The sequence below is a fragment of the Podarcis pityusensis genome, assembly GCF_964106645.2.
Source record: "Podarcis pityusensis genome assembly, chromosome: 13".
Classification (NCBI taxonomy): domain Eukaryota; kingdom Metazoa; phylum Chordata; class Lepidosauria; order Squamata; family Lacertidae; genus Podarcis; species Podarcis pityusensis.
The window spans coordinates 19,455,780-19,471,308 of NC_138038.1; the positions used below are offsets into that span (position 1 = coordinate 19,455,780).

At 48.4% G+C, this 15,529-nt stretch overlaps 1 protein-coding gene across 3 annotated transcripts in view; it reads right to left on the reverse strand.

The window, feature by feature from the left end:
- Nucleotides 1-949: 949 nt before the first annotated feature.
- The window catches only part of ITGA3 (integrin subunit alpha 3), a 91,700-nt gene continuing 77,120 nt past the window's right edge, over nt 950-15,529 (reverse strand). For 2 of the 3 annotated variants that reach the window (XM_080979275.1, XM_080979276.1), the window contains 4 exons: nt 15,092-15,205; nt 13,998-14,096; nt 12,537-12,662; nt 950-6,352 (listed from right to left, as the gene is read on the reverse strand). In XM_080979275.1, coding sequence (XP_080835401.1) covers nt 6,191-6,352; nt 12,537-12,662; nt 13,998-14,096; nt 15,092-15,205 — 501 coding nt within the window. In that variant the 3' untranslated portion in view covers nt 950-6,190. Of the gene's footprint in view, nt 6,353-9,711; nt 9,874-12,536; nt 12,663-13,997; nt 14,097-15,091; nt 15,206-15,529 lie in introns of all 3 variants that reach the window. The other variant, XR_013978981.1, reaches the window with a different exon arrangement.

Consider the following 15,529-nt stretch of genomic DNA (forward strand, 5'->3'; position numbering starts at 1 on the left):
GGAACTCTTGACCCCAGGCTTTTTAGATACTACGCACCGATATCTAAAATGAGAGACACGCAGGCTTAAGTGCTAAAGGGACGTTGGTGGTGCTGTGGTCTAAAATGCTGAGCTTCTTGGGCTTGCCGATCGGAAGGTCGGCGGTTTGAATCCCCATGACGGGGTGAGCTCCCGTTGCTCTTTCCCAGCTCCTGCCAACCTAGCAGTTCAAAAGCACACCAGTGCAAGTAGATAAATAGGTACTGCTGCAGCGGGAAGGTAAACAGCATTTCCATGTGCTCTGGTTTCTGTCACAGTGTCCCGTTGCACCAGAAGCGGTTTAGTCATGCTCGCCGCATGACGCGGAAAGCTGTCTGTGGACAAATGCCAGCTCCCTCGGCCTGAAAGCGAGGTGAGCACCGCAACCCCATAGTCCCCTTTGATTGGACTTAACCGCCCGTGGGTCTTTTGCCCTTTTCTAAACCAGCTTCAATCAAAATTGAGAAAAGCTGTCTGTGGACAAATGCTGGCTGCCTCGGCCTGGAAGCAAGATGAGCGTCACAACCCCATAGTCGCCTTTGAGTGGACTTAACCGTTCAGGGGTCCTTTACCTTTTTTTACCTAAGTGCTAAAGACCGTTACCATTTCCCAGACGTACAGGGAGAGCTGGGATTGTTTACCCTGGTTCTATTTGATCTGGGTGTGTTGGCTGGGCTATACGGATTGGCTAAGCCCTTTGTCCAAATTGTCTTCTCACTGGAAGCCCCAGTTTAGAGACGATCAACTCAAGTCAGGGGTGTTATCCTGCGTTCATGGAATACTTCTGTGTACCTCGAGCCATCGCCAGCAAAGCCACAGTTTTTCAGCAGACCCTGCCCTCCTTTGAATGCGCAAACATAAATCAGAGGCTGCTGAAGTGAGCTTGGGGATTCTCATTCATTAAATTAAAACAAAAACCTGAAGCCGCAAGTTACAAATCAGAGTCATTTTTTTATTCATAAAATAAAATAGCCACTCAAGCTTATTTACAACCAAGGCACAATGATTCCAGACCTCCAGTACCATAAACAGTGGTAAATTCCAGTGAGCAACAAATATATATATATATTTATATACACATAGCTATAGTTAAGTACATTCTTAATAATTTAATATACAGCTGGGAAATGAGGAGAGAGGGCAGAGGGTGTGTGCTCATTCTCTGATATTCAACACAACCGTAGTTTCCTTAACTGTGATGTGTGGAAGGGGATATTTCAGATTTTCTCCCCCCTTTTTTTTTGCAGCCCAGATCAGTAGTTTCCATTGGTGCCAACCACACTTGTAAAACAGTGAGGAACTGTGTCTTACGAACAGGTCAACACTTTGGATATTTAGATACGAAACCTGAAAATGGAAACATGCTTTTATAAAGAACCCCAAATCCAGCTTCAGTAAGTTCTCCGAGTCAGACACGGGCAAGGGATGTTTTGAAATGAAAGCATCGCGGACTGAACTGTCATGGGCACCTACTTCTTGGCAAGACGGGCGGCTGTGCTGCCCAATCGCAGAAGCAGTTGCCCTCAAACCCCGCCCCTTTCTGATGCGGAACGTGGAGCACACGGGGCCAACTTTTCCTCAGGATTCAAAATGGCGGCTGGGCAGTGGGGGAGAAGCGGGGAGCAAGTCTCGTTCTGCCTTGCTGTATTCCACTGAAATGCAGGCTGTCCCTACCATCCCATCCTTTCTCCACAAGCGCTGAGCAATGTCTGAAACGGGAGCTTTAAGCCTGCCCATTCTTGGCATTCACAAACGCCCCATCCCCATGAACTGGCTGCAGCTGGTCAGTTTTGAGAGAGAGAGAAACCCTTATTACTAACACACCTTCCAGGGCCAACTGTTTTGGCCAAGACGACCAGCATCCTGCGGCAGCTAGCGCCTCAGTAGGGCCCATGAATGACACTTCCTCTGGAACTCTTCATTAAACAAAAAGCTGCCCAGGCGCTCGAAGCAGCTCTACTTACCAGTTACACTTCACATAATATTCATGGCATTGTGTTCCTGTGAGGCACTGTGAGGAATTAAGTTGGTGGCTAGACCTAGTTCCCCATATCATCGTATTTTTCGCTCTATAGGACGCACTCGACCATAGGACGCACCTTGTTTTAGAGGGGGAGAACAAGAAAAAAAAATTCTCCCCTTCTCTGCTTAGCGCCCCTTCAGCGAAGCGGCAGGAGAAATGGAGCCCCTTCCATTTCTCCTCCCGCTTCGCTGAAGGGGCGCTGCGCAGCTCTCCCTCTCTGTTGAAGCCAGGAGAGTCTTGCTCTCCCGGCTTCAGCAAAAGGAACCCGAAGCCTTTGGAACGCAGCGCAAGTTCCCGCTGTGCTCTAAAGGCTTCAGGCGGCTATCCCTGAAGCCTGGAGAGCGAGAGGGGTCGGTGCGCACCGACCCCTCTCGCTCTCCAGGCTTCAGCAAAAGCAACGCAAAGCCTCCGGAGTGTGGAGGGTGTGCTCCCTCTGTGCTTCGGAGGCTTCGCGTTGCTATCGCTGAAGCCAAGGAGCCTGCATTCGCTCCATAGGATGCACACACATTTCCCCTTAATTTTTGGAGGGGAAAAAGTGCGTCCTATAGAGTGAAAAATACGGTACTTGTAGCACGGTCACCCAGAAGTAAACTAGGGGTGGGCAACTTCCTGGACCTAACTAGGTCCAGCATGGATCCCAATTTGGCCCCCCAAACTATGCCCACCAGCCGCACCCCGGAGGACATAATACAGGGGCTTTGAAGTGTGCTTTGAAGTAGCACCTTGGCAAGGGGTGTTTGCTGCCAGCGCCAATCAGCTGGCAGGTGCTGACTTCAAGCGCACTGGGATGAGCTTTGCTGCGGGGCTTGCTAGGTGCTACTGACCAAGCCTGAACTCCACAGCACAGCAGAACCCTGCAGGAAGCATGACTTGAAACCAGCTGATCGGCTGTGACGTCAAGCCCGGCTTGGGTTTTCCTTGGCAGTGTGACTCGAACACAAGCCACGCTACAAAGGAAAAACGGGTCACCTGATGCCATGGTGATATCTGGTGACTGACAGGTCAGCAGCCTCACCCACCTGTCTGAGTGGGTTGGCAGGAGTGGGGGAACCCAGGATCTGGCCCACTGGCTTGAGAACAATTCCTGCCCCAGAGGTAAGCCAACCGGGGCTCGCAGATCGAGGAGAGAACCCGCCAAAGAGTACATTGCCCAGGGCCTCCTCAGACACAAAGCCTGCCCTGCGTAGAGCCCTCTTCCCTGGCATTCCCCAAAGTGCAGAAAGTGGCTTCACATCTTTTCCAACAGAATGAGCAGAAAGGGGTTTCAAAAGGAATCATTATAATATTTCTGCCCACTCCCCGCATTTCAAGCTCAGAAGTCTCCTTTGCGCTCCTTAAGAAGCTGGACCGCAGTAAGTAGTAAAAACCACTTTCTCTCCCTCCAAAGAATTGTGGAGGGGATACAAGAAACGGCACAGTGATTAAAAAAGGATCAGTAGTTTTTGGCATAGTCAGAGCTCCAGTGGCAATACATCCAGTGTTTTTGCGGTATAGCAATATGGGGTTGGGGAAGGAGGCAGCTGAAGCCATAGCACAGGGACTGAAGTCCGTTCAACCTTCTCTCCAAATTATGCTTAGTCTAGGGTCGTTCCCACATTACATCCAACAAGTGTACAATCTGTGTACATACGTAGCTGATTTGTACATTCATAGTTACTCACATTCAGTAAGTGTACTGTAAGTCTATCACTGGAGCCAATTCCTAGGGGCTGTGGGGGCTTCGGTCCCCACAATAAAATATATGGGGGGCCGGGCCCCTGCAAAGTTGATTGGCATTCCCATTCAAATGAGGTGTGTGCACTGCATCATATGATCGATTATGCAGGGTGGGGCTTACCTTATTGTATTCAACTTGGCACCTCCCTGCGGTCTATGCGTGCAACAGCTGAGCTGTACAAATCAACAAGTTGTGTCCAGTCTTTCACACAAACACTTGTACATGTGCCAAAATGGCTTGCGTTCAGTGTAATGTCTATAACAAGGCCCTGGGTGCATATGTGTCGGAGGGAAGAGAATTAAGATAGACGGGTGTCATCTATAGCAAGGCCCCAAAGGAAGGATGTTGGAATCCCTGGTTTCTCAGCAATAAAAAAAAAAATGAACCAAAGGGGGGGGGGAGAGAAAGTGTAAACATCAAAGATAATGCTATCAGGGGAAAGTACATGAAAGCTTACTTGTACGCATCTGCATTAGCCAAGCTAACTCACACCATGGCACACGCGGCTGTCCATGCACAAGAGGTTTTGCACAAGTGTCTGCAGAAGGTGCCTGGTTCAGCCCTCACCTCCAGGTGCAGCTGAGAAAGACGCTTCTCTGAAGCTCTGGGCAGCTGCTGCCAGTCAGTGTAGACAATACAAACCTAGATAGACCGAGGATCTGACTCAATACAAGGCAGCTTCCGATGTTCCCAAAGTTTGCATAAAAGTTTGCATAAGAGGAACCATCTGGCTGCCCAGAGAACAGTTGGTAGAGCATGAGACGCTCAATCTCAGGGCCCCACATTGGGCAAAAGATTCCTGCACTGGAGGGGGTTGGACTAGATGACCCCTGGAGTCCCTTCCAATTCTACGATACAGTCTCACCACTAAGCTGGCATGACTCTGCAAGCTGCCGGGATGGGAGGCAGAAGCGTACCTGGGACCCCTTGCACCCTCGACAAGAAGCTGTGTCAGCGTATCCGCTCCCCCCGTGAGAAAAAAGGAAATCACTTTAAAGCAATTGCCACATTAGAAATTGCTACATTTTAGCCACCCAAGTACTCAAAAGCGTCTGGAGTGAGGGCAAAGCGAGGAGGAAGGGCAAAAATAATAATAATTGTAAGCCTTTGTTCTACATGAAGCATGGGGATCTTCTCCTGCATTTGATCTCACCGCAACAGTGGCAGTGTGTCACATATACATCACACAGTCTAGTCTCAGAGGTGGTTTTTGTGGGGGGACCCTGGGACTGCATTCCTGGCGGGGCTGCTTTCACCAACCCCTAGGTACACCTCTGATGGGAGACGGCCTAAGAGCCGTTCGGAAATTGCTCCGTGCCTTCTGGAGGGAAGGTAAAGGGATCCCTGGCCATTAGGTCCAGTCGTGACCGACTCTGGGGTTGCGGCGCTCATCTCGCTTTATTGGCCGAGGGAGCCGGCGTACAGCTTCCAGGTCATGTGGCCAGCATGACTAAGCCGCTTCTGGTGAACCAGAGCAGCGCACAGAAACGCCATTTACCTTCCCGCCGGAGCGGTACCTATTTATCTACTTGCACTTTGACGTGCTTTCGAACTGCTAGGTGGGCAGGAGCAGGGACCGAGCAACAGGAGCTCACCCCATCGCGGGGATTCAAACCACCGACCTTCTGATCGGCAAGTCCTAGGCTCTGTGGTTTAACCCACAGTGCCACCCACAGTCTTTCCGGAGGGAAAGCGGAGTGTAAATGCAAGAAGCAGTGGCCGTGTGAAACAACAATGGCATCTGAGAAGCCACAGCTGAGAGAGAGAGAAAGAGAGAGAGATGTCTTTGTGTTTCGGTCACCAAGACAACTTCAACACAGCTGACTTGGGTCGATCTGTCCAGAATGAAGCTAAGCTGATGGTCATACCTCACAGAAATGCAGTCCTCAGGACCCTGGTGGTGGTGGGTTGTGGGTGGGGAAATAAATAACTGGTGTAAGTGAAAAAGCTGCCCCTTTGAGCTTTGTATTTTGGGGGGTGAGGGTAAAGGGACTCAAGCCCAGGTGCCAAATGCAGACCCCTCCAGACTTTTACCAGGACACAGCCTTCCACATCTCCTCAGTCCCCTTCCTAGCTGGCAGATGTCCTTGAACCGGAATGGAGAGTTAGGAGGCCTCCAGCTTTTGCGTGGCTGGAACGCAGCCTGTTGCACAAAGGTGAGAATCACACCTGTTGCTCTGTCCAATTTTTGCCTCGGGCCCCACCAGGCTGCCCCACAAAGACTGAAAAAGCTTCTCCCCCCCTCATCCCAGCAGGGAACATCCCCTTCCTAAGATTGCTGCGTCCAGAGAAAGCTCTTGGGTCGTGGTCACCGACCTGAGTCACATAACTTAGGGTTTCAATAGCCATTTTGTCGTTGGTTCAACGCCAAGTCCAGAAGGGAGTGAAGCAGCTGGCAAGGGTGGAGGGGGTGGGGGAGAGGAAGGCAAGCGTCAGTAGTAACTCCCCGTCTCCTGCCAGCTTGTGACCCACTGCTTCTTGTGCCTCGGAGCCAGGAAGCCGCCGGCCGGCTGGTAGCGCTCCTCCTGCCGGATCCGGATGGCGTGGTATTTGGGCATGATTCGGTAGTAGCGGGTCCGCTTGAAAAAGTTGCACTGCGCAGGGAGAGGAGGGGAAAAGAGACGCATTAGTGGCGGAACACGTTGACCGAAGTTGGGAATTTGAGCAAAGGGACGCTATGGAGAGTAGAGGCAAGGCGAAAGAGAGGGCGAGAGAGGAAGAGGGGAGGTAGCGGAGAAGGCCGGTTCATTGGACCAGTTTCCTGTGGTGGCTGAAAGGCTGAAAAGGCACAAAATTGGTTCCAAAACGGAGAAACTAGGGTTGTGTACACACTCTACTCTGCCTCCAGTGGTTTGGGAAGTCGTGTGCACACAGTATTCACCACAACCTGTTTCTATTTTGTCGGTTCTTATAAAAGGTTGCATTTTGATGTGTCCCTCTGCCCCCAAACCAAACCTCTGCCCCAAACCATAGCTGTCAACTTTCCCCTTTTTTAAAGGGAAATTCCCTTATTCCGAATAGGATTCCTTGCAAGAAAAGGGAAAAGTTGACAGCTATGCCCCAAACATGGGTGGTGCTGTGGTCTAAACCGCTGAGCCTCTTGGGCTTGCCGATCAGAAGGTCGGCGGTTTGAATCCCCGCAACGGGGTGAGCTCCCGTTGCTCTGTCCTAGCTCCTGCCAACCTAGCAGTTCAAAAGCACGTCAGTGCAAGTAGATAGATAGGTACCGCTGTGGTGGGAAGGTAAATGGCGTTTCCGTGCACTCTGGTTTCTGTCACAGTGTCCTGTTGCGCCAGAAGCGGTTTAGTCATGCTGTCATGACCCGGAAAGCTGTCTGCAGACAAACGCTGGCTCCCTCTGGCTGAAAGTGAGATGAGCACCACAACCCCATAGTCGCCTTTGACTGGACTTAACTGTCCAGGCGTCGTTTACCCTTTTTTACCTCTAAACCAGCTTCAATCAAAATTGAGAAAAAGAATGACCTCATTATCCTCTCTCATGTGTTGGGAGTAGTTGTCTGCCATAGACGGCCCTAAGGTAAGACTATTTTTGCAGCTTGGGGAGGAAAAGGCAGCAGTGACGTGGCCCGCCATGTTGTTTTCTGAGTGAGAGCCAACAAAATGGCAACTTGGCAACCAAGAGGTTGGTTCAAAATTGGTTTGGAACTTGGTCGGCTCGAAACTTGGTTCAAAGTTTTGCTAATTCTTTTTTATGTTGTCCTTCAGTGGTGGTGTGGCGAAGGCACAATGAATTAAATGGTTTAGCACTGGGATTGGCCACTGATCTTTGACACCTACCAGGATTCTGTAGAAAAACTGTGTGTGCATGTAGCAACTCAAAATATGTAAGGGTGAGCTGCCAATCTGGGTATATATTAGAGCACGGTTTCCCAAACTTGGGTCTCCAGCTTTTTCTGGACTACAATTCCCATCATCCATGACCACTGGTCCTGCTAGCTAGGGATGATGGGAGTTGTAGTCCAAAAACAGCTAGAGACCGAAGCTTGGGGAAACCCTGTATTAGAGCGTTCGCTAGACTGACTCCTGTATCAAAGTCAACCCCCGCCAGTGTTGCCAACTCAGCACCACCTCAGAACGGTCACTTGGAATGAATGGCCCAGTGAACAGAAAGAAGATTGAGAGTAAAGAGAGAGAAAGAGGAAAGTCCCTTGTCAGAGTGAGGAGGTGCCACCTCAGAAGCCACCTGAAACATAGGTGGTTCTTAAAGCCTAGGAAAAGAAACACATTTGGGTTAGTGAGACGGACAGGTAAAACAAAGAGGCCAACAGACATGACACCTGGAGACACCTGGGGGAGAGCATTAAGCGCAATGTGTGAAGAACATGCCTTGAAGACAACTAAGAGAGGGAGGGCCTGCAATGCCTGGTGCTAACTGGTGTTGAGAGGGCTGGTTTTGGAAATCTGGACGCCTCAGATGTTGGATGCTGAGAGAAATGTCCAGACAAGGGCTGAGGCCAGATGTGCTTCTCTGCCACCTGCAAATCCAGGCTCTTATCTCAGGGTCCTTGGCTTCGATAGTCAGAGTTGGGAGGTGGGAAAGGAACAGGCAGAATTCTCTGCCCCATAGACAACAAGGGTAGGCTCTTGGTTTTCCTACTGGGCACAGCCAATCCAGGGGCTTTGTACTACCTCCCAATCGCAAGGCTCCGTGTTGCACACCTGCATTTCCTCCTGCGCCGAAAGAGGGCTCTGAAGCAGGAGCACCCATAGTAGCTCATTAGAGTAGAGCCAAGGCGTAGGGCCCAGTCACACAGGAGAGTCATAATCAGATTTTCTTTTTTTCTTTTTTTTTTAAAAAGGTTTTAAAAGAGGCAGGGGCACCTCTGAATTTGATCAGAGCAGCAGAGGTGTGTGGGGGTTGCTTAACCATTCCTCCCCATACAGGGGCATAGTGTAGTGGGTGGCCAAGAGGGCTGTAGCCCCAGGTACACAATTTTGAAGGGGCGCGAACCAGGCACCCCTACACCCATCCTGCCCAGACACATCGGAGGGGTTGCTGTTCTCAGTTCCCCATTCTTCCCTGCCAACCGCCGGGGGTCTCTGGGCCCCAGCTTGGCCTGGCTGCTAGGTGCACTCCCCAGACTGTGAGCGAGAGTGGATGGAGAGAGATGGGCAAGGGATTCACCTGGCAAAGGCCACTTTGGCCAACTGGGCTCCCCCCTGTGCAGCCCCGCTTGCCCCCAGGTGGGGAGTGGCTAAGAATACCGATTATTGTGGTTATTAGTTGTGCTCTGTGAGTGGAGCGGACGTAAGTTGGTCCTGTCCGTTCGTTTAAATGGGCCAGCGCTTAGACCCATATACAGTCAAACTTCGGTTGTCAAACGTAATCCATTCAGGAAGCCCGTTCGACTTCCGAAACGTTCAACAACCGAGGCGCGGCTTCGGATTGGTCGCAAGAGCTTCCTGCACTCAAGCAGAAGCCATGCCAATGTTCAGGTTCCGAAAAACGTTTGAAAACCGGAGCATTTACTTCCGGGTTTTCGCCGTTCAGGAGCCAAAACGTTCGAAAACGGTGCCGTTCGCGAACCGAGGTTTGACTGTACAGAGGTACCTCGGGTTAAGTACTTAATTCATTCCAGAGGTCCGTTCTTAACCTGAAACTGTTCTTAACCTGAAGCACCACTTTAGCTAATGGGGCCTCCTGCTGCCACCACGCCACCAGAACACGATTTCTGTTCTCATCCTGAAGCAAAGTTCTTAACCCGAGGTACTTTTTCTGGGTTAGCGGAGTCTGTAACCTGAAGCGTATGTAACCTGAAGCGTATGAAACCTGAGGTACCACTGTAACTCAAACAGTATAAAGTCCACTTTCCCTGAACCAGCACTGGGGCAGAGCTCTCAACGCCAGGGTCTTATGGGAAGGATTAAGAAGTGGAGAGGTTGACAGAGACAGTGAACAGGAGGAGTAGACCTGCTGCAAGAGCTTGATTTACCAAGAGACAGGGCAAAGGGGTGGGCAGTTTCCCCTCCCCCTGAGACAGGAGCTAGTAGCTGTCGGTCAGCCGCTTAGTTTCAGATGGCTGGATCTTCATCATGGCTTTCTGGCCCTTGGCTTCGTACATGGCTCGTGTGCTTGCCCGCCGGAAGAAGCCGCACTATGAGGAAGCAGGGGGTCAGAGGTCAAGCACAACAAGGAAACAATGCGCAATGGGTTGGGGAGACAACCAGCTCATGCGCTCCAGCCCCTTTGTTGCAAAGGATATAACTTTCAACATGCAGATGGGATTGGTCTCCTTTTATTGCCAGGCGCCAGGAGTGATAGTTTTGGGGGTTGCCAAATGCACACAATCTGGGGCTGCTGTGGGCTCCTCCGCAAGGCTACAATTCCAAGGCAAAAAATACCAAGCAGAATTGATAAGAAGTGAGCCGACACCACTGAGAAAATGGCGAATCTGGTGCCGCAAGGATGCCACATGCAGTGGTCAAAACTTCAAGCGTGCCCTTGCATTCACCTGCACAGAACCAAAGGTCAACTTCCATACTACCCTCTTAAGAAAGGTGCAGGTATATTCATGACCCATCTTGCCTGTAGTGATCTTCCGGAGGAGAGCTTTCCACAGCAGCCAATACAGGCAACCACAGTTGGAGAGCACTTACAGGATTCACTTTCTATATTCTGAGCATCTTGGCTGCTGAATTTGCAGCACACAAAGATATTAAGCCACAGGGAGGAGCAGGAAAACATCCTCTCGGGCGGTGGTTGTTTTCCTGTGTTCAGTTGTCACTAGAGTAAATGAGATGTTTTTTGCCACTTCAGCTGGGCTGGTGAAACTCCCCACTTGAATATGGCCAGTTATTTCTGGGAGTTGGAATGCAACACAGAACTAGTGGAGACTTAGCTTTGGAAGTGCTCTGCAAGCCATGACTGCCTCCACATTTTTAATCTGCATTTGGTACTCTAGGAACAGGAGGTATGAATCCTTCCCCCCCCCCCTTTCTGGGAACCAATACAAGCAGAGGGAGGCTTGAAAACACACATTCCCTCAATGACAAGGTAATGGTTGGAGTTGCTCTGGAAAAACGGGCCAATTTAGGCTTGCGCCCCGGGAAGGTCACTTTGGTACTGCTAACGCAGCAGTTTGACTTCACCCCTGGAGGTGCACTCCATTGTCTCTTGAGACAGACAGATGCCAACAACTAAGGGATTTCTGAAAAGGGTCAGGCACACAGGCAGTACGCAGCATGCTCCAAGCAACAACAAAGTAAACTGCTTAAGAACAAGTTCAGATACCCGCTGGACATGTAAAGAAAAAGATGGTACCTATTATCATATGTGGTGGGAGTGTAAAATAATTAAAAAATTCTGGGAGATGATATATAATGAAATGAAAAAAAATATTTAAAATAACTTTTGTTAAAAAACCAGAAGCCTTCTTATTAGGAATTACAGGTACCGAGATACCAAAGGACCAAAAAAGACTGTTTATGTACGCAACAACAGCCGCACGGATGCTATTAGCCCAGAGATGGAAGGAAGAAACAACCCCGACCAGAGAAGAAGAGGACAAGAACTTTTAAAAAAATGGGAAAAGTTTACAATCTATTTACAAGACCATTGTAAGCAGGTTAAAACATTAGCAGGATTTTAACCACACTTGCAAACTAACGAAAGTATGGATAATTTGGAAGGATAAAACTTGGATACTATTGATATGCAGTTGTAAATTTTACCACTAGTACCCATGGAAGGGATGGGGGAAGTCAAGATATTCAGAGCAATCTTGGTATTCGGATCATGAATTTTTTGTTGTTGTATGTTTATATTTTTAAAAATCATATCTATCATCTGTCTATCTCCAGTGGTACCTCAGGTTAAGTACTTAATTCTTTCCGGAGGTCCGTACTTAACCTGAAACTGTTCTTAACCTGAAGCACCACTTTAGCTAATGGGGCCTCCTGCTGCCGCCGCGCCGCTGGAGCCCGATTTCTGTTCTCATCCTGAAGCAAAGTTCTTAACCTGAAGCCCTATTTCTGGGTTAGTGGAGTCTGTAACCTGAAGCGTATGTAACCTGAAGCGTATGTAACCTGAGGTACCACTGTATCTATCTATCTATCTATCTATCTATCTATCTATCTATCATCTATCTGTTATCTATCTATCTATCTATATCTATCTATCGCTCAATGAGTTGGTGAAGGACCGACCATAATACAGATGACTATTGTTATCATCTTATCCTGAGGTATGCACCAAAGGACCCCAAATACTCAGCTGATGCCTTGGTTAATCAGGTTCTAAATATAGTTTCCTCCCAGTCCAACCGGTTTCTCTATGGTGACAAAAACGGCTATAGCAAGAATCCCACAGATACACGGAGCTGCTTGGCTGTTCTCCAATATTAACTGCACAAGCTAAATGCAAACACCCAAGTCAGAGCAGATTACATCACTTCTGGATAAAGCTGGGGCAGGAAGCAGTTAACTTCCTGCCTGGTCCATTTCAAACTGGCTTGGCTAGTTTGTTTGTTTTTTTGTGACGGCTGAATGCCTGAACATTTTGTTCTCCAGCGAGGCCAGCCCGCTTATAGCATATTTATATCAGCCCTGAAAATACTGCTAAGGCATTTGAGCTTGCCACAGAAAATTGTGTGGGTTGCTGCGTGTTTTCTTCTCTTTTGTGCGGCCCGGGTTGGCTTTGCAGAAGCAGTTTTGAGAGTGTCTCTCTACAAATGTGGGGGCCAAGAGGAAAGGAAGGAGCTGCTGTTTCTAGCCTGTCACCCCTTGCTCCCCAATTTCAAAGAAACCCTCCTCTTCTCACCTTCCACAGCAGTAAGACGATGACGCCCAAAAGCAGAAGTCCGGCTGCTACGGCAACCAGAACCAGCCAGAGCTCAATCTCGGTTGGTTGCTCCTCGATCAGCTCAGAGTCGATGGTCACCGAGAACTGAAGGAAGGGGGGAAAAGGGGAGAGATGGGTTTGCCTCAAGGGAGGAAGGGCAGAATGGAAGGGACACTGACTCAGCGCTGAATTTTTCAACTTTCAACTTCCCCAAATGAGGGGTGTAACATGACTTGGGAATTCGAAAGGTATTTTGGTTTAAATGAGTATAATTTACTTTTGCTTGGTAAATAAAATGTGTGTCAAGCTGCACAGAAATCATTAAAAATGATTGCCAAGTACAGTGGTACCTCGGGATAAGAACTTAATTCGTTCTGAAGGTCCGTTCTTAACCTGAAACTGTTCTTAACCTGAGGTACCACTTTAGCTAATGGGGCCTCCTGCTGCTGCTGCTGCATGATTTCTGTTCTTATCCTGAAGCAAAGTTCTTAACCCGAGGTACTATTTCTGGGTTAGCGGAGTCTGTAACCTGAAGCATCTGTACCTGAAGCATCTGTAACCTGAGGTACCATTGTACTTGCAGTTATATGATGTACTGATATTATTATTTATTACTGTACAGTGGTATCTCCAGTTAAGTACTTAATTCATTCTGAATGTCCGTTCTTAACCTGAAACTGTTCTTAACCTGAAGCACCACTTTAGCTAATGGGGCCTCCTGTTGCTGCTGCCACGCGATTTCTGTTCTTATCCTGAAGCAAAGTTCTTAACTCGAGGTACTATTTCTGGGTTAGCGGAGTCTGTAGCCTGAAGCATATGTAACCTGAAACGTATGTAACCTGAGGTACCACTGTACTGTTATTATTTAGCATCACCTGAATTGTCAGAAGGGGAAATTCATTAGTTTTCCCGAGAGCAGTTCACGTGCTCCTTCATCAAATGCTGATTTACCAAGCTGATTGTTGCCCAGTCATAAAAACAATGGCAGATTTGAATTCCTCACGCCCAAAAATATATTTTAAGGTTCCCATCCCCACTGAAGAAATGTGCAAAAATTAAGTTTCACCCCCTAAAACCTCATCGACCTGGTGTGTGGAGATCAACATGGCCACACCTGAGGTAGAAAGTGGGGTTCAAATGCTCCCAGCTCAGGCCTCGTATTCTCATCTGGGTAAATTAATTCATCAACATTGGGAAAAACATCCCATGCCTAGGCCTGAGTTTACAGATGCGGATGTGAGGGCAGCTTTGCTTTGAAAATGAATCAATTTCATTTGAATTAACAAAGCTGCTGCTCAAGAACTAACGGAGTTCGCTAATTATGGGAGTTTAACTGGGAGAGAAAAAGGAATGGTGACTGGGAGGCCTTCCATTGGGATTGGTAGTTGGACCTCAGGACTTTCTGACGTTTCCTCAGCCAACAAATCCAGTTTCACTCACCCACACAGTGTCGTTTTTCATGTTGATGGTGGAGGAGTTTGTCCTGAGAAACAGCGTGGCTTTTCCATCCACCTTCACGCGGTCAAAGTTGTTGTAGTCCTACATTTCCATGGGGGGTGGATAGGAAAGAGAGAGCATATCAAAAAGCAGCAACATAAACTCTTTTTCCAATGTACTCCCACCCACTGAACACAGGAAGATGCCTTCGAATGAGAGACCATTTCATTGAACATCCTGATTTGCTGACAAACAGCTTACTTGGAGGTTAGATTACATTCTGCCTTTATTGAGAAATTTGTTTCGGTTTGTTTACAGGGCAGTTATACGGTGACGAGCATCCATCTTGCATTCAACCCGATTTGCTTTTATGACTCTTCCCATCCCATCATTCGTTCATCCCAGTCACTTTCCAAGCCACAAGTCTCAGTTTGTGTGTTTTTTCATAGTGGGTTTGTTGTACTAGGGAGAAGGGTGCCTTTTCACCCACTTTAAATTATGTAAATTGGACATTCTGGAATGTTCCAGAACTGTCAGGGACCATGTTGAGGAGGGCTGCACTGAGGAAGAATGGTGGGAGCCTCCCCCTCCCCTGATCCTGAATCTTCCCAGGAGCAGGAGGACAGTATAGATTTGGAACAGTGGTTTGCAGAGGGGCATAGTTCAGAAGGCAGAAGCTGGGAAATACTGGATGGGGAACAGCTAGGAGAAGAAAGACTGGGAGAGAGAGAGTTAACAGATTCAGAGTCTCTGGACAGAATCCACCCGCCTCCCCCAAACTCCCGGAGAGCTCAGAAAGTGGCAGAACAGAAAGCGCAGAGGCTACAAACTCAGATTACAAAACATAGAAGTGACGCAGATTAATAGGGATGGGGGTGAGTGTGATCCTTAATTGGGAGCACTGCCATTTCTAGGAGATGGGTTCTTTGTTCTCTTGCTGTGATTATTAAAGATTCTGACTGGTAAGACGTTCCTTCCATTTGATCTCTTATCAACTGCTACGGGGGGAGGAAGCTGATTCCCCAAAGCCTGACAAGAACATTCCCTCTCTCGTTAACCAGAGAAAATCCTTGCGAGGGGACAGAACGAGCGTCTACCTCGATGAACGTGCTGTTCCAGACCCGGGCACGAACCATCACGTTTGTCACATCTGCAGCATCCCACAAGGGGCACTCAAACCAGATACAGCGACATGTTCCTTTGGAACAGCTCTGGAAACAAAGGAAGAGGGGATAATATAATAATAATAATAATAATAATAATAATAATAATAATAATAATAATAATTTTTTATTTGTACCCCGACCTTCCCGGTTCAAAAACCAGGCTCAGGGTGGCTAACAACAAATTTTAAACAATTATAAAAGCAGCATAAAATACAATATAAAAACACGAATTACAATAAAATTCAAAAATCCATTTAGGGGAAATAAGCATTAGATAACCCCCAGGGCTAGCTGGCTGAATTAGTCCTACTTGGGCCAGCGAGGAGGCCGGGGAGAATTAGCTGTGGGGTCTCAGAGCGGGTGATCTTC